The 25,258-nt window shown below is 42.0% G+C and overlaps 1 protein-coding gene across 25 annotated transcripts in view; it reads right to left on the bottom strand.

Moving 5' to 3' along the window:
* Nucleotides 1–391: 391 nt before the first annotated feature.
* The window catches only part of DAB1 (DAB adaptor protein 1), a 411,790-nt gene continuing 386,923 nt past the window's right edge, over nucleotides 392–25,258 (bottom strand). For 19 of the 25 annotated variants that reach the window (XM_072932586.1, XM_072932571.1, XM_072932570.1 and 16 more), the window contains 7 exons: nucleotides 19,693–19,749; nucleotides 16,869–16,931; nucleotides 15,638–15,746; nucleotides 13,093–13,641; nucleotides 12,176–12,303; nucleotides 11,181–11,279; nucleotides 392–3,475 (listed from right to left, as the gene is read on the bottom strand). In XM_072932586.1, coding sequence (XP_072788687.1) covers nucleotides 11,196–11,279; nucleotides 12,176–12,303; nucleotides 13,093–13,641; nucleotides 15,638–15,746; nucleotides 16,869–16,931; nucleotides 19,693–19,749 — 990 coding nt within the window. In that variant the 3' untranslated portion in view covers nucleotides 392–3,475; nucleotides 11,181–11,195. The remainder of the gene's footprint in view (nucleotides 3,476–11,180; nucleotides 11,280–12,175; nucleotides 12,304–13,092; nucleotides 13,642–15,637; nucleotides 15,747–16,868; nucleotides 16,932–19,692; nucleotides 19,750–25,258) is intronic. The other 6 variants (XM_072932579.1, XM_072932584.1, XM_072932578.1 and 3 more) reach the window with 2 other exon arrangements.

Below are 25,258 nucleotides of genomic sequence, written 5' to 3'. Positions count from 1 at the left end.
AGTTATACATTTGCAAGATAAGCAACACTTGGTGTTAAAGATTAGTTATTCCCCAAACTGGGGAATTTCTCCTTTCCCAGGTATTTCCACTGTCAAAAATAAAGGCCATAACAGACACAAACATTGTATTTAAAGTCTGGCAGAATTATCCCAGAGGAGCTATGAAACAAACTTACTGAAATGACACCTTTTTTTTAATGTTTTTATTCATAACAGTATTACATGGTGTGTTACAGAAATTAATGGAAAATCTCTAAAAATTTGTTGGTTTCTGTTGTTGTTGCTGAATGCATTACACATAAAGTTAAAAATAATGTGTCCGTATGTGTTAACAAATGGTCGTTATCTGAGGTAAAGTTAAAGTAGGTTTAGAAATGTACTGCAACAGTCATTTTATCTTTCTCATCTTTATTAAAAAAATAAGTGTCAGAATGCAGAAATAAAAATGAATGAAAACCACGGAGTAAACATTTTTTTTGCAAAGAAGGTGCCCAGTACGTTATTGAGATGAAAGGTTTCATCAGACACTTGGATGACTACGATCTATCAAAATATCTTTTCATGACAGGTAAAGATCAAGAACCTACGTGGGGGATGGGAACAGGATGGCTGGTGGGGTTCCCTGGTTTGTAAATTTAAAGTGACGAATTTAGTGCTAGTGAAGGATGAGGGATTAAACAATTGCACAAGCTGGATATTTGAGTTATCTACAATACTGGTACAGTGCAGAGGCCCTGCAGCCCTCTCAGCTCAGCATCCCAGCCACGACAAGGACGATCACAGGACGAGACAATCCAGAATCTGCTTTTATTGATGAGCAAAAGTAAGACAAAGGTCCGTGGTGATGGCCCAGAGACACCAGAATTCCATCCTCATTCCCTCGGCACCTATTCGTGAGTGATCTGCTTCCTACAAATGTGATCCTCTGAGACATCAATCTCTTCTTTCCTCTGTGTTTCACCCCAGACCTGGAAATGCACTGATGACACTAAACCTCCCATGTCTGTGATGAACCAAAACTGGGTTTGTGGTTCCATGTGCAGGACAAAACCCAAAAAAAAAAAGCAGCTGAGGAAGAAAGTAGCACCACTGTGCAAATCAGGAAAATATTCTGACAGAAGTGTCCTCCAGAAACGCTTTTACCTCTGCTTTTAATCCTGAAATACTCAATCCACCAAGTTTTAAATTATCTCCTCCAGTTAGAAAACTTGATCTTCCAATGGGGAAATAAGATTTGCTACAAAGCTGTTTGCACATGACTAAGGAACAAGCATCAAATGACCGTGGATGGGGATAAAAATTCTCCTCTCTGCAGGTTCATTAGGTCTATCCACAGCTAATTTCTCATTCACATACATTCTGCAATGCACATTTCTCTAATTTCTCTAATTCAAAAGAAAAGAATGGGATCGTGTTGTGAGATTTGGTTGCACATACCAACAATCACCACCCCAGTTATTCTGCCTTCTAAACCATTTTCAGCTTATAACAGAGATGAAAGAAAGCAAAACATTTATAACTCCAGGCCTATTTTAATCATGACAAAAATGTAAATCCTAATGTGTCAATTTCAAAACAAAATCTGCACAATAACCCTAAAAACTGATTAATCCTTTGATTTCTTTAACCATTTTTCTTTTTTTTTTTTTTTTCTTTTTAGTGTTAAACCACTAAATTCAATATACTGTAACTGCATAGGAACATCAGGAAAACACATTTGACCTGTATAACAATTCTCTGTAGGGCAAAAATATATAGATTCTTTATGAAAATCATGTGCTAAACATATGAACCCAAACACTGCACTTTTTGCTTCATAAATGTAAAAAAAGGAAGTTTTAAATTCTTTTTGTTCTGCATGTAAACAGTTAGATGACTTCTATGCAGAGGTTCAAAGGAATGTCAATGGAAAGTGATCTCTTGTAAGTGGAATTATGTCTGTGTGATAATGCTAGACCATAAAATCATGTGTTCCCATTAATTTCACTGGCTGCTGACAAGCTGACTGCTTTTGGCAAATGCACTTGAGCTTCAGCCCATTATTGTTAAGCATGTGAAAAAACATATGTGATGTGAGAACCACAAACTGGGTTTGCCACACCTCCCAAGCACCGCAACTTGCTACCTTCTCTACTGTGTAATGGCATTAGTAAAAGAATTTTCATAACATTTATATTTACAAAAAAAATGGCAATTTTCATTCGAACTCCTTAAAGCCATTTCCCCTTAAACATTTAAAGAGTTTAACAGTAAGATTTTTTTTTTCAAGTTATAAAATAAAAATCCCATTTGATTTTTTTTTCTGATGTACAAAAAGTGATAAAGATGAACAATTTTGATCACAGAGTCAGTTTGTTATTCCAAAATCCATGCCGTCCTTGTCCCACTTGTCAAGTCCTCTTCATCCAAACTCCTAAACCAGAAGCATACCAGTATTATTTGGCAAATGATTTTTTTTTTTCATCAAAAATGGCACACAGAGAAGAAAACACTTGTCTGCATAGCATTACAGCAGCAAGATATTGAAGAAATAAAAATATTCCTTTTCTGCACTTTGTTTAGAGTTTCCTAGGAAATACTGACTCTTTTGTCTTTCCTCAGTGGGACTCGATGTCCTTTCTGTACCCACAACAGGAGTATTCCAACAGAAAGCAGCATTTCTTCCTCATGATGTGCTAGAACTTATAGGTCCATTTGGCAACATTTTCAGTCAAGGATGGATAAACAACCAAGTTCTGTTCTGTGGTTTCATGTTGGGAATCATTTCCGCAGGAGGCGTTTCACTGTTAGATCTGTCACTCATACAAAACTACAGAGTAAGAAATACAGTAAAATAAAAAAAAAAGAAAAAAAAAAAAGAAAAAAAAAGGACACCACCAGTATTTCGTTGTTGTTTTTAAATATGTCTACATAGGGGAAAAAAAAAAGGGTCAGGATCAGCCTGATGTAAATGAAGATGAAAAACACGTCACCGTGACATAAAAAGTGCCGAGTCGTGCCCCAAAGGCTGTTGGATGATAATGCCACTGCTACATACAGACTCTGCTTTTTGCTGAAAAGGAAAAAAAAGGAATGTCTAACGCCCAACGAATTTCAGATGCTCGTTATTTATAGGTGGCACACAGAAGGTGACAAATATTTAAAAGAAGATCAAGGAGTAGGATTTCCTAGTCTGGATACCCACCACTTGTGGGGACGGGGCTGCACTCGTGGTATGAGAAGCAAGGAGAGTTTTTGTTTTGTGCTGCCATAGGAATCTGCCATTGGTTGCCAAAAAAAACCACATCAGGAACACTCGTAGAGCCAGTCCAGGAGGGCAAACTCTCTCCTTTGTCAGACAAAATCAATCGGAAAAAAGCATGAAAGCCAAAGGCCCACCAGGTTGTTGGGTTTCTTTTGAGTCTTGGAGCACCACAAGCCTGTAACAATGCTATTTCTTAGGTCTGTTAATCTGCGCGTAGAGAGGTTCTGCTTCCTGGGGATAACAAAAATAAAATGAGCAGAGATGTCTCCAGACAGCATTTTCAGAACATTTTTACAACATCTGCTTGAGAGCAGCGATACCTTGTGAGTCAAAACCCACTGGAAGTGTTTGCTTTCTGTGCTGCTCGAGTGGGGAAGAAAATGGGAATTATTTCAGAAAATGGGTGTTTTCTATCCATTTCCTCCTCCAGCACTGGCCATGCACTGACCCTCACTGCCAGACATGGACATATGAAGGAATTAAATGATAATTTATAGGGCTGGATGTTTGGAAGTTCAGAGGGCGGAATTGCAGCCCGTGTACAAGGCTGAGTTTCCCCCCAGCAGCACAGCAGCAGAACATAACTGTGGGTTTTGCACAACTCAGGAGAAAAAACCACTTGCAAACAGAAACTGCCACGGAAAGCTGAGCTAATGAAGCTGTGATGGGATTTAAAACAACAACATGAGTGGCCCATGAAGAAGAGGAGCGACAGCCCTCTCAGTTGGATTAGGAAGTCTGTAAAACCATTAGTACAACCCTTAAAGCTGGGAGGAAAGCATGTCAACTGGTTAACAGGTACTTTTTTGGGAATTTCCTGGATGTGGGAGGGGGGAAAAGCTGCCTGTTCTTCAGCTGTTGTTTCATAGATGACACACCCTGTGCTTTCTTAACCCTGTGTTCATCTCGGCTGAGGCGGGTAGCAAACCATCCGTGGGCCCTGGAATCCACTCTACTTCATTTCCAGAAACTGATTTATTAAACTACGAATGACATCTAAAAAAGGAACAAGACAGGCAGAAAGGCTAATTAATGCCACACTGCATTAACTCTCCACAGCTTGAGAAATATTCAAATACCACGCCACAACGTTGTATTTAACCAAGGTAGAATCAACTCGTGTTACAGCAGCACAGGTGGGAGCTGAATTCTGAGAAAAAAACCCAAAAATCTCAGAAAGTTGGCAAATCACTGGGCATTGAGCAGCACAGACAGACCTGCCAGGGGGTGGCACAGGATTTTAATCACTGTTTGTCAAAGTGATGCTGGGGGTGAGGAGAACAGCCTCAAGGTGGATGCACTGGGTGCTCTGTGCTCAGGGTGCTTGTCCAGTGCTCCAGGCTCTGCCCCATCCCAGTGCCCTGTCCTGCCTTGGAGTGCAGGAACACACAACAAATCCAAAATACGACCTGTTTCCTCCATGCCAAGGAAATTTATTTCTAATTCCCCAAAACTGCTGCATTTCTGGAGCTTGCAGAAACCCTGCCTCCCCACCCCCTGCCCACGTGGAGCCCTGAGTATGCTACAAGCACTGTAAGTGAGAGAAACCCTCTGGAATGATTAAATAAATGCTACTGAAATTATCCCCAGCAAGAAGCAAATACATTTTGTGACCTTGAAAAACTGAAGGTAATCAAAGGAGATGACTGAGAGTAAATAACTGCTTTTCACACACTGTGAGTTAAGTCTACCTATGCCAATTTTCACGTGCAGGCTTGAAGCTGGCAGAATGATCTATCACAGCTAGTTCAGAGAAAATCTGTACTAATTAATGTGTGAACCTGACACACACCAGGCCATTCTTCAGGCAGTTGCTGAACCTAAGGTCATTGCAAAGGGAAGTGAAAAGGAAGGAGGAGAAGAAAAGGAGAGGGAGGGAGAACATCCCTTTGAAACAAAAGATGTCAGTTTTTCAAATGCCTTCAGGGGAAAAAAGAGCTTTTCAAAATGTCAAGTCTGCTTGTTAGAGATGTCCTCAGATATCCTTCAGATATGCAGAAGTGCTGTAAGTAACAGGTGTCCTAAGGTGCCACTGGGCTCCACACCCTTGGAAGAGGAGGAGGAGGAGCTCCTCATCAGCAGCAGCACTTCCAACAAGCACAAGACAGCCTCTACAGTGAGAAACTTCTTAATTCATACCCAGCATTTATCTGTACAAACACCTGATGTGGCAAAGGCCTGCATTTCTCACTGATTTGAATAATTTCTCTTCCAGCAGACCAGAGCATTTTTGCATGAAAAGTGTGCTCTTGCTTCTTCCTTTCAGTTGATTTCTCCCTTCAGATGCCTAAATGAGAAATTAATTGCAGTAATTGTGTGCAGTCTTCCCAGTCAAAGGGTTTTGGTCAATGCCTGAGATTTGTTTTCTAGTATTGTTTTGAGCCAATTCAAGCAGGCTTCTAGCCCAACAATGCAAATGGTATCTGTAACATATTGACACTCAAGAGGGCAAAAGAGAGCAGAAAGGGACAGGAAAGAGGCAAAAGGAGAGCTGAGTGCTGTTGACTTCATGGACAGCTCCTCTCAAAATGCCAGGCACTATTTTGGAGTGTCTTGAAAGCAGAAAAATCCTCCCTTTTTTTACATAATTCACACAAAAGTCACAGGGCATGTTATGAGGAGGCAGGAGAGCATTAACTCTCCTCACAGCATCTCACCAGCATTTTCTGCCTTCTACTTCTACCACTGCATTAGGAACAGACACAGAGGGAAGGAAAGGAAAGAACTGGTCTTTGTCAGAACAAAAAGAGAGGAACAAATAAAAGAGCAGACAAAGCTTCTAATCTACATAAACCCCTCGAATCTTACAGTGCTCTCCTTGCTGAACTGGCCCAGAATCACTTCTGTGATTCATCAACCCACAGGGAGAAACCAAGACAAAAACTGGAAGCATCTTTTTTTTTTAGCTGCTGTATTCCAGAAATACTTCATGCTGCAAATCACTTTATCCTTCCCATTTTAAGGGGGACAAGACAGCAGCAAACACCATTTCTGGCGTAGTCCACTACTGTGTGAGGCAGCAAGGGTGCTAATGCTTTAGAATAACATTATGCAAATGCTAGAAGTAAATTTGCATCCCATTTGAAGATATTAACACCTTCTCCCCAGCAGAACTAATCACTGGAGAGCATCTCCTGAAAGGCTCAGCACCCGCTCGGGCTTGCAGAGGTGAACTAACTCCCAAAACATAACTGTGGGTGAGGAAGAAACTATTTTTACCCTGGCAGCCCTTTGATCACTGCGAGGCACCTGCTCCATGCAGAGCTGCAGGCGAGATGTTCTCAGCTGAGGAGGTGAGGCCCGCACAGATTTCCATGCCCTTTACAGCCACTTTTACTCCTGGCTGACTGACCAGAAAGGGCAGGCTCAAATGATAAAGAGTTTCATGAAATAAGTGTGCTGGAGAGCCACACAAAATGAGCATCTTGTGTTGGGGATGCAAGTGAAGGGGTGGGAGTGCGAAGTGTCTTCTCTGTTTTTTTGCATGCTGACCGTAGGCAAAATAGGGCAGAGTAAAGTTGGCAAGTGGGGTTGAAATTAAATATCTTTGGTGATAAGACAGGTCATTCCTGTTGCCCCATTAACAGCCGGTTTTTACTGATTACTTATTATTACTTGCTAGTATTTGGTTATTTTTCTTACAGCCTCCATTAGCAGCATAAATACAGCAACTTTCTAGTTCAGGATTGAGCCTCTGTTCTTACCATAAACCCATCTAGGAATATCTCCTAGTCTCAAATATCCAGTTTAATTATTAGCATTGTAAAAATCTCTGTCATTTTAGTAGCAAGATGGATGCTGTACGTCCATGAAATGAAAATGCAGTGACAACTACTCAGAAAGATGAACCTGCCCCATATCTTAGTCCTGATATAAAAATGAACTGCAGCCAAGAAACACTGATTATTTCTGGGCCCCTCTCCCAAAACAGTGGCCACACCATTAGTTCCATCTACAGCTCTGTCATCCACATATCCTTCCATCTACATATCTGTCAATTCTCCTTCATAACAATAGAACTTAATGGCCAATTTGAAGCAAGTTGTTCAGAAGTCTCAAAGATGCTAAATTTTCACAAGTAGATTTTTGAAATCAGTTGTCGTGCAGAAGACAGGGAACTTTTAAATGACCTCATCACAGAGGAAACGAGGAGAGCTTGTCCCTAAATTGAATTGTTGGGCTGCAAATCAGCAAGAACACAGCTCTAGAGAAGCTACAAAGAATGCTGTCTCTTGTTCAGAGGAAGGAGACTGCAGCAGCAGAGGTGAGGGCAAACCTGCAGGATGCCCCTGTTCACAGAGCAGCCTGAACTTCTCTGCTTATGCCCCTCCCTATTTCTGGGAAATAGCAACAACCAACTGAGCAGGAGACCTGAAATTTTAATTTTAGGATTTCTCTGGAGTGGAGCAGGACGTCCCAACCTGTGATCCCCTTCCAAAGACACAACACTACTTCTGTCAGGCTCCCAGCCCTGCCCAGTGCTGCTTTAGCTAGAGAATGACAGCTTTAGAGCCTACAGCAAGAACAGTCACCTGTAATTAGGAATTTCTCTTTGGACTTTATCCAGTTCCAATTGAGCCAGGTGAAAGACTGGAACAGGTCCTGCAAATACAGCCTTTAATATTTTGAGCTATTTGGAGTCCTGGTGCAAGAGAAAAGGAGCAGAAGCAAGAGGAGGATGCAGAATCAGCTGGATATTCCCTCCTGAGGCTCACTGAGCTCCCAGGTAACCCAAGCCTTTGTCCACAAATTGCTGTTTTCTCTCAATTTCCTAAAACCAGCCCAAATAAAAGAGTTACAGCAGCCCATCCCGGAGCTGACTAAGATTTTTTAGGAAGATTTATCACCAAGCACAGCACTTGCTCCAAGATGGATGATGGCAGTGGGCCACCAAAGTGCCACCAAAAGCTGATAGACAAATATTCTAATGAACTGTTGCTCTCCTGACAGTGCTGATGGCATTGTGAAGGGTGTGACATGTTTTGTGGGCTCCTAATTGTCTGCACACATTTCTCAGAACAACTGAAGAATTTTTTTGAGGGAGATACGCTCTACCCACAAATGTTTTGAAGGTTTCTTGAGAATCTCTCATGAATGATTGCCAGTGCAAGTTTAGAGCTGGGCAGCAGCTCAATAGAGCTGTGTTTGCTCCTCTGTTCAAACTCCCTGATTTAATGGAAAACGTCAACAATAAGGAATGTTTAAGACATTTGGTAGGATCACAGCTAAGAAACAGTTCTTTCCCTCTCTCTCCTTTCACCACAGTAACTCCCCACATAATATAAAGACAGCAGTGGGGATTAAACATAAATAATCTGAAGGTGGCAGTCATCTTATTCTGTCCCTTCTGCAAAATCACTATCTGTCCTCAACAGCATGCATGAACAAAGGGGAAACAACCAAATACAATAAACAGCTCTGCAAAGAGTTAATATCATTTTACCTGTTGAAGTTGGGCCCTTCTTATTTTTAACCATAAAGGGACAAAAATGTAATGTGTCCATAAAATGTCACATTGACCTACTAAGAGCTCATAGCTGCTTCTGGAAGGGTGATTTCAAGAAACAGCTGCTTCTGGAAGGATGAGAATTTTGAGAGCTGAAGTGGAAGACTGCAAAAGGAAGAGAGGAAAAATAGGAGAAAAGAAGATAATAACTAGATGATAGAGTATCAGAAGGAATCAAGAAACCAAATTGCTGTGGTACCCTGAAAGATCAGAGTACAAAAAAAAACAGGCAAGTGGATATTCTGAATACATCAAGATAAATAAAGATGTGGTATGGGCAGAGCTGATTTCAGAGATGTGGGAACAGACAGATTTGACATTTCTGCACACAATGCTCTGTTCCTGAGAGGTCCATTCAGCTGAGTTGTGACTGTGCAGCTCCTGGGGTAAGAACCACGTTCTAAGGAGCGAAGTAATCTCCCATCTAAGCCACAAAAGTGGCTTTTATGCAGACTGTGATTCTTTTGCACGACATGTTTCTCCCCATTAAGTTTCTCTCCAAATGCAGAGCTCAATACACAACTCCACAGTAAGTCCTGAATTGATAATTTTCCATGGAGATTAGACTTCCCGTTGCTCTGACGACACCAGGCTTCAGAATTAGCTGGGCTGGCTTTGGGAAGTGGATTTCTACAGACTGCTGCTGAATGGCTCTGCACACAGGCACAATGATATTAGTGGAACTTCACTGGAGAGAGGCTTTCTTTTTTGTTCAGCTTCCTGTTCCTGCCTACAGCTCTCAGGAATTACTGTAATACAATAATCAGGAACATTAGTTAACGTTTCCCAGCATATATTTCTGAGAATTATACATATTTGATGCGAGGCTGTACAGGGATTAACTAAAAATGCAGCAAAACCATATGGAATCACTGGTAATACACTGTCCTGGTAGCTCTGAATTGCAGAACCACCCTGTGATAAACCATAATAAACAGATGTATGTGGGTTTCCAGAGTGTGTGACTCAGATAAAAGGGCAAATCCTCTTTCATGATGTAGGGAAGAACTCTTGGAGTGGTCTGCAGCTGGGATAGCTGGGGATGTCAGTGCTGGCCAAGGTCAGGCAAAGGCACAGCCAAATTATCAAGTGGCACCATCCATCTGCAGCAGCAGCTCTCAATGGAGTAAATAATGAATGTTCTTGCTGGAGCAGCTCATCCCAGCTTGACTTTCTCCTCACCCTGTCACTTCTGGACTCAAGGAGACACAAAGCTTAATGCTACTTTTGCTGCAGCCCCAGGAGCTGAGCATGGCTGAAGCTACAGAAGGGGGAGATGTCCAGTCACAGCACCACATATTATTGAGAGAGAACCTCATTATTCCCAAGTGGATCAAAGCTAAGTTGAATCATATTTAATGCACAAAGTAAACTGGCTCCTAATGAGCTGAAACAATTAATTTTGAGCTGAAACAAAACTGAGGATGGTAAACCACTGGCAAACACAGTGGAATTTTTTGTACAAAAATGGGAAGGGTTCTCCCACTGCTCTGGATTTGCTCCAGGAGCTCTGTGCTGGAGCACAGAAGCCGGATCAGATCATGTATTTGGGCAATACCAAACAGGAGTGGCAGACAGGGAGAAGATAATGAAACATATTCTTCAAACAGCAACACTAGAGAGTGTTTGGATGGAATAACAATGCTCAGCACTCATAAAACTTTGTAGCTTCACTGTTTTTTTTGGCAAAATATATTTACTGTATTGAAACAAATCACAGAACATTCACAGGCAGCCACATTTTCTACATGTTCTCTAACACAAAGGATGAACAGATCATCTTTCCCGTCTGTCTGGGTTTAAATGACTTCCATTGATGAATAATTTTTAAAACATCAGTATGCCAATGGTAATATGAATGATGATAACTTTCAGATGTTTTTAATTTGCAGTTGGAGATAAAAATACACAAACCCATTTCAATATTTTTTACATGCAGATAATAAACGTGCTTCTTCTACTGATTATCCCATTGATTTAGGGTAGAGACATTCATGTATCATTACATAATTTTATTTAATGATTGTTATGTCTATGGGTAAGATGTCTTATTCCATTTAATATGTTACATCTGACTGAAGGCCAGGGTGGCTTTGATGAAAAAAAATGCTCTGCCTAACATGTTGTTAGTAATGGCTCAGTTTCCCTATTTGTCCTCAGAATTTGAACACAACGTAAAACGAGTCTACATTTCTTTAAAGCATGCAGCTGAAACACACATATTTGCATAAGCTGCAACACTGAGTGAATGGCAAAAGCCATGCAAACCACCAAGCACGAGGAATGCGCTGCGGAGGATGGAGAGGCAAAACGGAAGAGATGGAAAGGGAAAAAAAAAATAAACCATGCATCCATGAAAGCAATGGCAGGCACTGGTGGAAGAGTAAGTGAACACCTGCAGGTGTAGAGAAAAAAAGGACAGATACCTACCCCAACCTGTGCTATCTAGCTACCGACCTGTGGACTTATAGTATCACCAGTTGGCTCACCAAAGGGATCACTGTTGGAGGAGGCCTGAGACCCATCAGGCTAGAATACAAGAACATAACACCTTTTTTTCTCAACAATAGAAAGTGAAAAGTCAACACGAGGTTATTTTCATGCTGTGGGCATAACAAGTACATCCTATCTCATGAAAACCAGAGAGTGAGGCCTCGCCACTCTCCAAAGCCGTAGCGGTTTCCTACAGTTGCTGCAGGCACCAAAGGACCTCACCAGTTCCTGCTGGAGCCCAGGCAGGAGCTGCCACAGACTTCAGAAGGTACTGGATCAGGGCAGCCAGAACTGCAAAAGGCCCTGAAAGCCATGGAAGAGAGTCCAAGCTTGGGTTATTTTGCACTTTTTGTTGTACCGACCCCCTCTTGCCTTTGACTCACTCGGGCTCCTCCCTCCCTAAGACACCTGGTGATTTACAGTCATTGCTGGATATCATTTCTTGCTTTGGTCCATAAAGGCAAAGAAATCACATAGAGAGGGCCAGAACATTGAGGAACATAGCTAGGCAGGCAACTAGGATGCAAGAATGTGCAAGACAAAATCAACCATCACCTTTTAAAACACAGACTCTCACATCTTTCTCTGCAGCCCCAGCATGTTTGTTGTTTTGCCCCAAACTTCCTTACCATGAGTGAAGTGACTGCTGGTGTGCTAAAGAGGACATTGGATACATCTAACAAGTACAGCCCTACATATGAGCTGTGAGTTTGGTTCCTTGTATGCAGTGTTAGTGCACATCAGCAGAAATGCTGTGCTATCAGCTGCCAAACCCAAAGCAGAACGGGAATTCTGGCTGCAGCTCTCCCAAAAGCACCACCCAGCCCTACTGGAAAGGTTGTTTCTGACACTACAGAACAACATTAAATCAGCCTTTATCTTTTCTAATTAAAAGGAGATGATGAAGATTTAGAAACCTCCTTGCTACTCACAGCCTCTGGCTCCTCACTTTTGCTTGGGCTTTCAAACCCCTCTTCAAAGAGGTCGTCTGCAGCAGGGTCACTCGTATGAGATGCTGATGATTTTGATGGAGAACTCTGTCTGGGTGCAGGGGTTGGAGCTAAACAAGGATTAAGGCAACAGCAACAATTATTCTCCTGATTTCTTCAAAAAGACAGCACAAAATTTGCTCATGCTTTTACATCCCTCAGCTTTCACCACCCCTGAGAATCATTCTCTAATGAGGAGCTGCAGGAGGTAAATTCGGGCACAGTTGTCATTATCAATCCCATGTGTTTGATTTCATTTGGAAACTTCCAGATTAAGTTTGGCTGCATCTGGCCTATGTTTTTATGAACCTGGGAGACACCACTAGATTATATCAGGAGTGTGTGAGTCCCCTGCCCTGTGCCAGGTAAGTGAAACAGGTCTCTGACTGACCCCTGCTGAATCTCATGAATTCTTCTTCTCAGCAATCTGCAAATCCCCCACCACCATGCTATGAACATCATAAGCTTATTTTAATGAATTCCACCACGTGTCCAGTATGTCAAAATAAATACCCATCCCCTAATTTCTGAGAAGTACGGATGGGAAATAAGTGAAACCAATTTTAAGGTTGAATGCCATGGGCTTCTGCCAACAAGCTTGCATGTTCCCATCACAAAACAAATGCTACAACATTTAAGTTTAGAAATTAAATTTCAGACTGTAGCTATCTGGGCTGTTCATTTTTATGACCTCTAAAATTCCTCTCTCATATTTTCCTTTACGGCTGGAACATATTTCTTAAGCCAGAGCGTGTATGAAGGTTCTCAGTATCTGGGTTGGAATTTAAAAAGAGATGCAAGTGCTTTGAGGAACAGTCATGTCTGAGGAAAGGGATGGCTGAAAGCACATAAATACTCACGTGAATTTGTAGATGGTGTCGTGGAAGTCACAGGAGTCAAATTTAACTGAGAGATGTCAAAGTCATCACAATCATCTGCTTCCTGTGCCATCCCAACTTTGTTAAAGTAACTTGAGAAGGCCTCTGAGGTACAACTGAGGGAAGGCTGATCTGGTTTTCTTGATGGCACTGGTGGAGGCTGAGCCATCTGGAAATCTTTAAACATTTCTTTTCCCATTTTCTGTCTGGGCCTGTCTGTCTGCGGACTCGATCTGTTGGAATCGCTCGTGGGTGGGACGGTGGCTATAGGAGCAATGGTACCTTGAAACATGGCTGCTTGTAAAGGCAAAACAGTTTGTGTTGGCATGAAGGCAGCGGGCTGGAACTGGCCAGGCACGGATGGCCACGGCTGCTGGGTGGGAGGAAAGATGCCGGGCTGGCCCCACGCGATGGGCTGTCCTCCCTGCATCACCTGAGCGACCGGAGCCTGGGCACCCATGGCCAACTGCTGTTGAACGAGTGGTTGCTGTCCCCAGAAGGAGGGCAGGACAGCTCCCATGGCAACATAACCTTCAGGGAATAAAGAGAGCAGGAAACAAAGGGGATGGAAGATTTTAATGGCGCCGTGGAGAGCACGCAGGGAAAGCGACGCGATAAATCAGAAAGGCGCGGAGCTGCACCAGCGATAGCAGAACACGCTCATAAAGAAAACACTGAATTCCCATCACTGCACAAGTACTCACAGACAGAACCACAGGCTGGTGGACTCTGCAAAGCAATCATCTCAAAATGCATTGTAATGCTGCTACTACTACGACTAATAATAAAAAAATCCAACCCAGCTGATTTCAGATTAAAACCCTCACACTTGGTTATTACCCAATTACTTGAGAACATCAAAAAGATCTTGAGCTTCTGCTGCACTAAACACCTATTAACAACAAACTGCTTCAGGTATTAGGCTAACATAACCCCCTCCAGCTGAGGAGGAAATTAATGATTATAACCAAAATTATAATTGCTTCCTGTCAGACCTGAAGCCTCCTTTAAAGCTACCAAGGGTTTGACTGTGTAGGAATTATAGGATCAGGTGCTTTTTTATTTACAACAACAACAAAATGCTCTGAAACTAAAACTCCTGTAAAACGTTTTACAAATTAAACTACCTAACATAATTATGTTCCACTGATACAAGTACTGTGCTTTACAGATATGCTGTTTCACATTTAAATTCAATACTTAGCACTAATACTTTGCATAATGTAATTTCTCTCTCAATTTTAACACTCCTATAGCTTTAAAACTTTTGTTTCCAACATGAGTGCTTCCTCAGCCCACCCTCCTGTACCTTTTCCTCTTTCCCTTATTTCTAGGATGTTTTGTAATCACAAACATAAGGGTGGCTGCTATATGGTATAGGGAAAAGCCCAAAACTCAATAAAATTAAAAAATAAGGAACTGGACTTTGAGAGACCTAGTTCCTGAGTGATGGAAGGAGCAGTAGCTCACATACATTTCCATTCCAACAGATATCCAGGATGGATTCTGCAGATGTTCTTTGATCTTGCCCCCGCTGTGACCCCATCCCAGCAGAGAAGGTTTCCATCTGACATTATCCCCAAGCACCTTACTGCCACTGCTGCCACTGTAACCTGCCTCAGGTGCAGTGGCTAACCTGGTGCCATCAGAGGAGGTAAGCATTAGAAAGTCACTGCTGAATGACTCAAGGCACTCCTCCTCCTCTTCCTCATCCCCCTTTCCTTTCCTTTCCTTTCCTTTCCTTTCCTTTCCTTTCCTTTCCTTTCCTTTCCTTTCCTTTCCTTTCCTTTCCTTTCCTTTCCTTTCCTTTCCTTTCCTTTCCTTTCCTTTCCTTTCCTTTCCTTTCCTTTCCTTTCCTTTCCTTTCCTTTCCTTTCCTTTCCTTTCCTTTCCTTTCCTTTCCTTTCCTTTCCTTTCCTTTCCTTTCCTTTCCTTTCCTTTCCTTTCCTTTCCTTTCCTTTCCTTTCCTTTCCTTTCCTTTCCTTTCCTTTCCTTTCCTTCTTTCCTTTCCTTTCCTTTCCTTTCCACGTGGGGCTGAGAGCACTGGGAGAGATCACCCATCAAACCACAGTGTCTGTGCAGAATGCACCCAGCTTTTGAATTTTGAGCACTCTGAGGAACCCAGAGAAGTCTAGAAGACACTCCAGGATTTGACAAAGTGGAATACCTCTGAAGTGCAATCAAATTCTCAGTTACTGTTTACTGGAGACAGCAGAGGATATTCACTGCTACCACAGAACCCCCAACATTTAAACTAAATGCTGCTTCTTCTCTTGCTGCTGCACCTACAAGTTCTGTTATCCAGGTGGCTGAACTGTGCTTGAACTCCCAGTGACTTTTTTGGCTTCTGCTTTATAAAATGTAAGCAAATTCAAACTAATGTACTCCCTGCTTGTTAAAGCCTTGCCCTGAAGCACTGACCTCAAAAGCCTTCCTAAAATCAATGCCCTGAGTACTGAAATGCAAACCAGAGCTGGGCACTGATCCCCAAATCTGATTCCAGACTTTAATTCCAGTGCATTTCTTACCTGAGGGTACGGCAGCAGTGCTGAAAGGTACAGAACCAAACATGTCTGTACTAGCAGGGAGTGACTGGGAGGAAGATGGGATAAAGGCATCACCTGGAGTAGCAGGAGTCTGCAGGGAGACAGCAGAAAACACAAGGGAGATGTATCAGCTGCAGCTTCTGCTGCACACTGCTGTCACATCACCTAGAAATCAAGGTTTGGAGTGAAGAACGACAAAGAAGAAAGAATGGGAAGATGTAGAAGGAAAGAAGCAATAGAAATAAAAGTATTAGAATTTGCTGGGGATGGGAGAAAAAGAAAGAAATGGAGAAACTTTCTATCAGATGAAAAAAAATCAAGGTGAAATTTGCCTGGAATATATCAAAACCAAAACACTGACATAATTTCTTTCTCCAGAACATACAGACTTGTGATTTTAGATATTAGGTGACAAAAAGGGAAAGGCAGTGATCAAGGAATTAACTTTAAAATTATTATTAACAGTTAAGGGAAATGAAATATCTACAGGATTTATGGAAAACTGAATAAATATTGCTTCTAATTAACCAACAGGACCAGAATCATAGGTCTACATTAAAGGAGAAGCCAAATCCAATTGAGCAAGCTGAGGATGAGCAGCAAGGGCTTTGAACATCTCGTCCCAGACATGACCCAGACTATACTGGAGATCTGAGCCTCCTGGCCTCATAGCACCTGAATTTTATCAGTATATTCACACTTCCCTACAGCTTAATGTAAGGCTCAAAAGCTTTATATGAAATTTTTTTGTCATCTTATAATGCTGAAAAACATGTTGAGACATTATTTTTTGCCCTTAAAATACATCCAGCCTTTTCTCTCTGTGTCTTTACTTCCCTCCTCTAACAGCAGTTCTGGGATCTGTGCTTGGTGCATCCAGAGACATGAAAGATGAGGCTGGAACTGGATCTTCTGCAGTACAGTGAGAGTGCAGTGAAGCATTTCCCTCTGACAAAAGCCAGGGAAGAAGATCTGCAGCTCAGGTTGCAGATCAGAAAAATAAAAATCAAAGGTAATTTTGCACATTGTCATGAAGCAGGGACTGCACATTCCATTTACTTCACTTCTATTTTGCTGCAACCTGAAAACTACTTTGAAATCCTCCCCACTGGAATGGCTGAGGACACAAACTGTAAATGTGTTCCATAAATGTGCTGAAAATAGCATGCAGGGAAAAACACAGTGCAGTTTCCTAGTTTCCTTGGGTACTCACTGGGGGAGAGGTTACATCAGGAGGAGTGGACATGTCCCCAAAAAGCTCTAGTTGGGTAACAGCCTGTAAAAAGAAAAAAAAAAAATTCCATTTATCTTTTGAGGAGAAGAAACTGTGAGTTAAGTAGTTACAACTTGTAAAGTTATCTGGTAACAGCAAACAAGATAAACCTCCCCCAGGTCCTGCAGGCTTCAACTGTGAAGTCCCACATGGAGGAAGCACACAGGCTCAAGCTGTGTGATTTTAATATTGCTAATGGACCCAAACAGCCAACAAATCCTATAAAACAATTCTGTAGGGAATTCTCCAAAATGAACAAAAATGAATAAAACATGAAACAACTATCCAGGACAGGACTGGATGCATTTCTGCTCTGCCTTTAACATCTGTGAGTTCCAAGCATGATTTATGGCCAGTCCTTTTCCCTGGCTCTTCTTCTAAACCCTCAATTCAATGTCTTAAAGCATGGCAGCAGCACGTGGAGTGCCAGCAGGGTACAGAAGGGAAGGGCTTTTAAAGTGCTGCCTGATTTCCCCTTGCCCATGGGACAGGTGTGACCTGGATAAGTGGACTTGAAGGAGGATGCACAACTGGGTTATTGCAAGTTTGTGGCTTTACATTTAATTCTTGTTAGAAATATTTCCTCAGGACACCCTTCACTGGGAGCTCAAAACAGGTCACCCATGCAGGCCTGGCTAACTGGACCAGAAGAGAAAACACATTTTGTTATAAGAAGTAACTTGAGTGGCTGCATAATCAAAGCTCCTTCACGTCTTCTAGAGCAACTTTACTCCCTCCCACCCACCTGCAAGTGAGTTCAGCTGGAGTTCAGGGTGTTAAAGCACAGATCCCTCAGAGCTCTGCAGGAAACCCAAACCCCATCCGCCACCCTCATCAGGGTGGTGATACTGGAAAGCTCTGGTGAGAACCCAGAACCTCTCCTCACTGCCTTTCTCACTGGTTTTTCCACTACCACACCCACAAAATGTGGGAAGGCACAATTCTCATTATGAACAAGATTTAATGCAGATCTTAGTTTAGCTCATTGAATCTTCTCCCCATCTCAGGCACATAAACCTTGGATCCTCCTATCACAGGTTTGACATTCAGTTGAGTCTTGTCCTGCAAAAGCAGCTCCTGAATGCTTTGGACAGTTACCAGACTGGCAGGTCAGGCTTTACAGCCCCCCAAGAGACCAAGATCACCCCAAGATATTTCCCTGCCTTTAACCTTCCATTAAAAATTATCCCTTAAGGAGTAAGACTACACACATCAAAAGTTTATATATTTTTTTTTTCAATCCAGCTTCTATTCCCACACATAAAAGTAACACCACAATCACTTAGAACTGGAATTTATCTAAGCAGCTCTGTTGATTCTCAGTTTCATGACATGATGTACCCAGGGATGAATTATCTCACATTTTCTCACATGATTTTTTATATTAAAAAGATCATATTGCTTTAGTGCTGTGACAATGCATTTCCTTCTTATGGGTTTAGATATCCCTCTGAGTGTCTTCATGGAAATGCAGAAGGGAAAAAGAAGGAAAGCAATGTTTTCTTCAGAGTACACCAATTCTAATACTCTGTAGGAAAATGCTGCCAAGAGTAGCTTTTGAAAAAAAAAAACCCAAACAAGCAACAAACCCAGCCTAAGACCCTTCTGCAGAGTGCACAAACAGGCAAGGGTTGTTAAAGTGCCCAGGAAAGTGGGAATAACAACAGCAGCACTCATTTGGAAATCACTTCAAGCCTCCTGTAGGCACTACTGACTCAAGAGGTTCAGGTGACACTGAAATACTCCAAGAGCCACTTTCTTCCATCTCTCCAAACTGTTTTGTTTAGCAGCACCCCAAACCTGCCCTTCTTCTGCTCCCCTCAGGAATTATTCACGTTTTCTCCTAAGGAACAAAGATTTATGTCTTTTCCATGAGCAAAAGGGAGCAGATGAGCAAACCAGGGAGGATGGGAAGGGCAGGGAACACACAGCTGTGTGCAGAGCTATAATTTTTTTTTCTTCTCTGTGGAAAAGATAGTATAGGTTTCACAGGAATACTGGAAATTGATAGTCAGTATACTTTTGAACTCTGGAGTATATGACATGCATCTGAACGGTGGTAACTCAAATCCCAGTGCCTCCATACTCCTGGATAATGGGAATATTAATACTTTTCAGAGTGCTTCAAGATGATGGATCTTTGGATACTCTTCACAGATATAATTCTGTTAAAGCTCTGCAGGCACATTTCTAAACAGACAGCTGGAGAGAGTGATAGAAAAGTCAACAGCATGTTGTTATAATAAACTCTCACTCACAATATTCCCCAGGAAAAAGAAATACATTTACAGGGGAATTATTTTTTTACAGAATAGCAACCCCATATGCAACAGGAACTACAGAACTACATCAGAGAATGTAAACACAAATTCAGTGGGAACACACCACCTTCATTTACTGACTGGAGCTTTAAACAGCAACCCTTGGAGGTGCATTTTAAAGTCCCAAATGGTTCAGGAGTCTTTTTTCTACTTCTTCAGTTCTCAGGCTGAATAAATGAATGCATCTTCTCTGACACAGAGCTGCCTTTATCTACTTGCAGCACATGAGATCCTGGACACCAAGCACTTATCTTTTATTTCTGTGATTTCACTGTCACTACAGAACTGATTTCACCCCTTATGCTTCATTAAGATTATTCACATCTGATATTAGCTACGTTTCAGTGAAGTTAATCCCAAGATGAACATTTTCCAATTGCACTATTCCTATAGATGATTTCAGCTATATTTCCTTAAAACATTTTTTAGTGCCACAACCTTACCTGAGTGACTGAAACAAGATTTTCATCAATGTCCAGCAATAAGTTTCCATTCTCCAGCTGTAAAGCATGATTTATGAAATGAGATGAATGATTTATGAAAATGACATGAATTTCTGAGCATGAAAATGATAACCTCCATAATTATTGACTTCAGCATTGAAATGAAAACCCTTTCCATCTTGCTGTGAGCACAGATCTGAAATAAGGCAGTCAAAAAAGTGAATCTGAATGCTGCTGAGATGTGGGGCAAACATACACTTCATTTGTGCTAAATCTCATCTTCTGGTGTATAAAGCAATTTTACCACTTGTGACACACCTATTTATTTTCCTAAATATTTATTAATTCAGCAGTAAGCATACCCAGTGAGCTCTGATCCTGCTTATATTAATGGAACTTTTCCCTGGCTTGGTGAAAGAAGGGATTTAACATCCTCAGGGGAAAAAAGAATGATTGAGTTTTGGATGACAAAAGCTTTAAAACCCAGTTATCTTCAGAAAAAAACCACACATTTCTCTAACTAAGGAAACTATAACATCAATGTAAACATAATTAGGTAATTATTTTCTTTCTGTAGCAATTTTGAAAATTACATGAGTCAATTCACATTATATGTAAATCTATAGTTTGTGTGTGTGTAGATATACGTGGGAGTATACAGCCCTAACCTCTGTACATATCTGTATCCATCCACACACTTAGCACATATTATCCCTTCAGAAGGCTAAATCTCAGGTAACATTTATTGTAGTGTTGGAGACCTCATTTCTGCAGACAAAAACAACAGCAGGCTGTCGAAAATCAAGTCTAGGATGACTGAGAAGCTTCATAGAAGTTCCAGCCAGTAATTCCATGTCACTTAAAAAACTCATACACAGCCCAGAATGCTTTCCCCCCACCCTCATCTCACAACAGAGCTGAAGAAAAGAGGAAAAAAAAAAAGAGTGGGAAAAGGCAAAGCCAAAGTACATAATGTCACTGTGCACAGTCAGGAACTGATATAGCCCTGCACCTTCCTGAAGCTGACCCTGTGTCCCCCCAGCTCCAGGTGAGGGAAGTGTGAGAAGAGCTGTGTCCATTTACTCAGAGAACTCCAGAGACTTTGAAAATGTCCTTTCAGTGACAGCAGAATGCTTTCAGAGGGCCCAGTTTTGGCCAGCAGTTCATCACTTTGTGCTCTGACAGCCGCCTTGTCCGTCCCCCACCTCCAGCACCAGAAGCCTGGAGAGATGCTCCAGCTCCTGGTCTTTCTCCAGGTGAGGATTCCTCCACAGGGTGATGCAAAAGCTTGGTTTAATTCTCCCAAAGTCACGGTGTTGGATGTGAAACCCCCTCCAGCTCAGCCAGCCAGGAGCTCCCCAGCCCCTCAGGCGCAGCCGGGGCGGAGGAAGGACAATTAATCCTCGTAGCCCAGTGACATTAAATCTGTCATGAAAGCTCCATCTTCCTACACAGGCAGGTGTGATATCCCGTAAATCTTTCAAACACAAAATATGGAAATCTGGTCCTTAAAGCAGCAGCAGAACCACTCCAAGCCAGGAGCAGTTTGAAATCACGTCAAGCTGGTAGCAGAATTCCTCGTTGTCGGAATCTGAGGTATTGATGATTCCAAGATTGTAGAAAGTCTCTGTCTTTCTGCCCCATTGCCAAAGAAGAAGCCATAATTCGTCTGTGCTGGTTTCAAGGGTGTTTATTCTGTTTATCTCTAACATGTTCTGCTGCCCTGCCGCAGCTCTGTCCTGCAGGGCAGCGTGTGGGGCTCTGCCCTCAGTGGGATGTTACAAACATTAAATACCAGAAACTACCTGTGCTGGATTTACAATAACGTGCCAATATCTGTCACCTACGTTGGACAGTGTGTCCCCAGCCTAAACCAACAGAAAAATGCCAACACCACAGTGAAACATGGAGGGCATGAAGAAGGAGAAAAAGGACAAGACACACCCAATTTCCTCCATCTTGTCCCCTTTGGACCCCTAATCTAGAATCCTAAAATTTTACTTTTGCACTCGTGCCACACTTAATTATTACTTATATCAAACACTCAGAGCTGGTAATTCATCCTGTAAGATTGAAAACTCTTTTCCATGGACAGAGATCACAGACAGTGTCTCTGGGGGCTCTGTCCAGGGGGGTTCCTGACCCCTGCCAGGGTCCCATACCTGCCAGGGCAGCCAGAGGGATGCCCTGGATTCCCACACCTCGTGATGCTTTTTACTATTCACTAAAAAGCAACTTATTATCCAGGAGCTGGAGAAAACTCCAGAGTGCACAAGCAATGGTAATCACAGAATATCCTGAGCTGGGAGGCACCTATAAGGATAAAAGACAAGTAAGCTACAGCTTTCATAAACCACATAAAACTGATCCACTTCCACTCAAGTATTCCCTCTGATCACCAAGTCCTCTGAAAAACATCTTTCCTAAACAATGCAGAAGCTCAGAATTTAAAAGGGAAATCTAAAACAGGGCTCTTGTGCTCACATGAGTGTGAAGCACCTTCTTCTTTCACTCCCATACACATACCAAGACACAATATCCAACTTCTGCTACTCAGTCTGTTTTTCACCAGTAGCAAGGGATCTACGCTGACATATGGCACGAGAAAACCTGCCTAATACTGCTGTACTTTTGCAAACAAGATGATGAAAGTAGCATCTCACAAAACGTGGTTTTGTAATCTCAGAGAATGGAGCAAAGATGGTGCTTAAAAGCATGAAAAAAATACGTGGTAATTAACTTGTACACTGCTACACAGCTCAGCAAGAAAAAAGAGTATGAAGGATACTAAATATAGCAAATAAGCAGCAATTAGTAATTAACCTTTGAGCTGAGTATTAGCTATTCAACTTTTTTAAGGCAGCAGAGGGGTTTACACTTAATTTCTTGCACTCAGGGTGAGTGCTATACCACACAGCCCAGCAGACAAAAGAGGAGTCACCCAAGCACAGCCTCTCTGCATCTCCAATTCCCTTCTTCTGAAACGGATTTTACAGGGAAGTCTAATGCCAAGTCAAATGGTTGGTCAAACTAAAGATTTCCTATCTTATTTCAGTTGAACATGTAAAGGTTTTGGCTATGACAAATAACTTTTCTGATGGTTCAAATGGTTATTGCAGCTCAGCAAAGCCCCAGTTGTTTGCACCTTACACCACAACTGCTGATTTTGCTACGAGCTCCATGAGCTGCAAGCAGCTTGCTAATTAACCACAATTCATTCTAGAAAAACAATTAGAACCGCAGTGAAGGAGCACGTCAGCATTGTCACTAAACCCATCATCAGTCAAACCATGTCTGGTAGGTTGAGACATCCCAAAAACATCCCACAGACATTGTTTTCCTGTAAAACTACTGCTGAATTAATGAAGTGGCATGGAACTCAACAAAGAATTGCTCAATTACTTCCCAGTTAAAGAGAATACACAGAAGAATGTGTGTCAAGAAAAAATTGTCAATGTCTTTGCAATCTCCAGATTCCCGCAGTTCCTAAAGATTCTCACATGCCACGAACTTTCCCGGTCACAGACTGCTGTCACCATCCCAGATTTACAGAGGTACAGCTGAGCACAATCCTTCCATTTTAAGGCTGCTGTGAACATTTCATTGTGGAATCAAGAATGGTTTGGGGTGGAAGGGATCTTAAAGCTCATCCAGTTCCATCCCCTGCCATGAGCAGGGACACTTTCCACCAGATCAGGCTGCTCAGAGCCCCATCCAGCCTGGCCTTGAACATTCCCAGTGATGGAGGCAATTCCCAACCAGTATAGGCCATACAGCAACATGAGCTGCCATAGAACCACTGACAGATTTTTATCCAAAATCCAGGCATTTTGGGCATCTGACACTGCACAGGGTAAAAAATCCAGTGCTCAGAATCCCATGGGACGTGGGATTTCTCCTGTTTGAAGTTCCTCTTTTCAGTTTTACAGGGTAACTCTGAATTAGTGATCTCAACCATTCTCCTTCAGAGAATTCTCCTGAAGCCACAAGTCCTGGGTGGGATGTGCCCAGTTACAGAACAGCCTTGAGCTTCACTGCATCCCCCAGCTGCCCAGTTCCCTTTCTTTGGTGACTGGGAAGTCCTGGATGTGCTGGTTAAACATCCTGTTAGTCAGTCCTGTACAGCTGAAGAATTGGGACTGTTGGATATAATTGACATCCCAGATTACTGAGGCATGTTGAGGGAATTGAATTGCTCCACTGTTGCTCGATAGCTTCCCTTAAATTAAGGAACTCTTCATATGATCAAAACAGACGCTTACTCATTTGTTTATTTTCTCTTCATTTGCAGGGAACTTAATTCTGAATTCCCTGTATACTTGGGGTATTTACTCTTATAGGAAATGCTATTTAAAAATGCTTCAATTATCACCTCTCTCTGACAGACTCTAATAAATCAAGAGACCTCCAGAGTGACTCCAGCTTGAAGCCAGACCCACACTGCTCCCAGGCTACACATTCCCAAGGTAATGAAACTTCCCAGGCACTGAGGCTGCTGGTGCCAAGGTCCCAGGACAGGTGAAGTTGAGTCCTTTAATGTCAGGATCACAGCCTGGGGACAAGAGGTGCAGGTGGGAGACACAAGAGATGATGAGAACCCAGACTTCCACATGGGAGCCAAATTCCACTTCTGGACTGAGCCAGGATGCTTGCAGGGAACAAACTTAACAGCAAAGGAATAAGGCACAACCTCATATTTATTACTTAAAATCCTTGCAAGGCACTCTTTGACAGGTGTATCTACTGCTTTTCAAAACAACAGGTGATTGGAACTCGACCAAACTTCAGAAACAAGTTATTTCTATCTTCAGTACTAAATACCTTCTTTATCATGGTATTTTCCAAACTTTGAAATCCCATGAGTTTCAGCAGGCAAAAAAGCCAAAACCTGTGTATTTCTGTATCTAATAATGTAGGGTAGCACCAAATGAATCTGCAAAGATTCAACCCCACATTGTGCAAATGATGCAATTTCAGGCATAAAGTGATGCAGATCTGGTAAAACTGCCAACTTCACTACTTAGAAAGCTGGTTGTAAATACACATTTTAGCAAATTACTCTGAGCTGTAAGGCTCTGAACAAATCCAAAAGTAGTGAATCAACACGAGGTACAGCTGTCAATTTAATATATCAGCTTCTTCCAGAAAAAATCTGCATGGGTCACATTAAATAAAAGATAAAAATTCACTACATGTGACAGAATCTTGTGCCACAATCAATGAGGTCCATTTATGGTTCAATTACACTATTTTCTGCACTTTTAAGAATATCAAAAAGTGCAGAATATTACCCAAAAAAAGCACCTAGGCACCCAAGGAAGTTTAGGAATGCAAATACACATGAAACCTTTAATACACATGCATAACAGGGAGGGACCACTGAAATGTTTACCATTAATTTATATTGCCCAAGTTCTGGATTAAAACCACAAATCTAAACACGGCAGCACCCATGTGCCCCACATCCATCAAGAAAACTCTGTCACCAAGGCAAAGCCTGCATCTTTGGGGTTTTTTAATTTTGTTTTTTCTTCCTGCTGTTTGAACAGCACAGAGAGAGAACAGT

The sequence above is a fragment of the Taeniopygia guttata genome, chromosome 8, assembly GCF_048771995.1.
Source record: "Taeniopygia guttata chromosome 8, bTaeGut7.mat, whole genome shotgun sequence".
Lineage (NCBI taxonomy): Eukaryota > Metazoa > Chordata > Aves > Passeriformes > Estrildidae > Taeniopygia > Taeniopygia guttata.
This window is presented reverse-complemented; position numbering and strand designations above follow the sequence as displayed.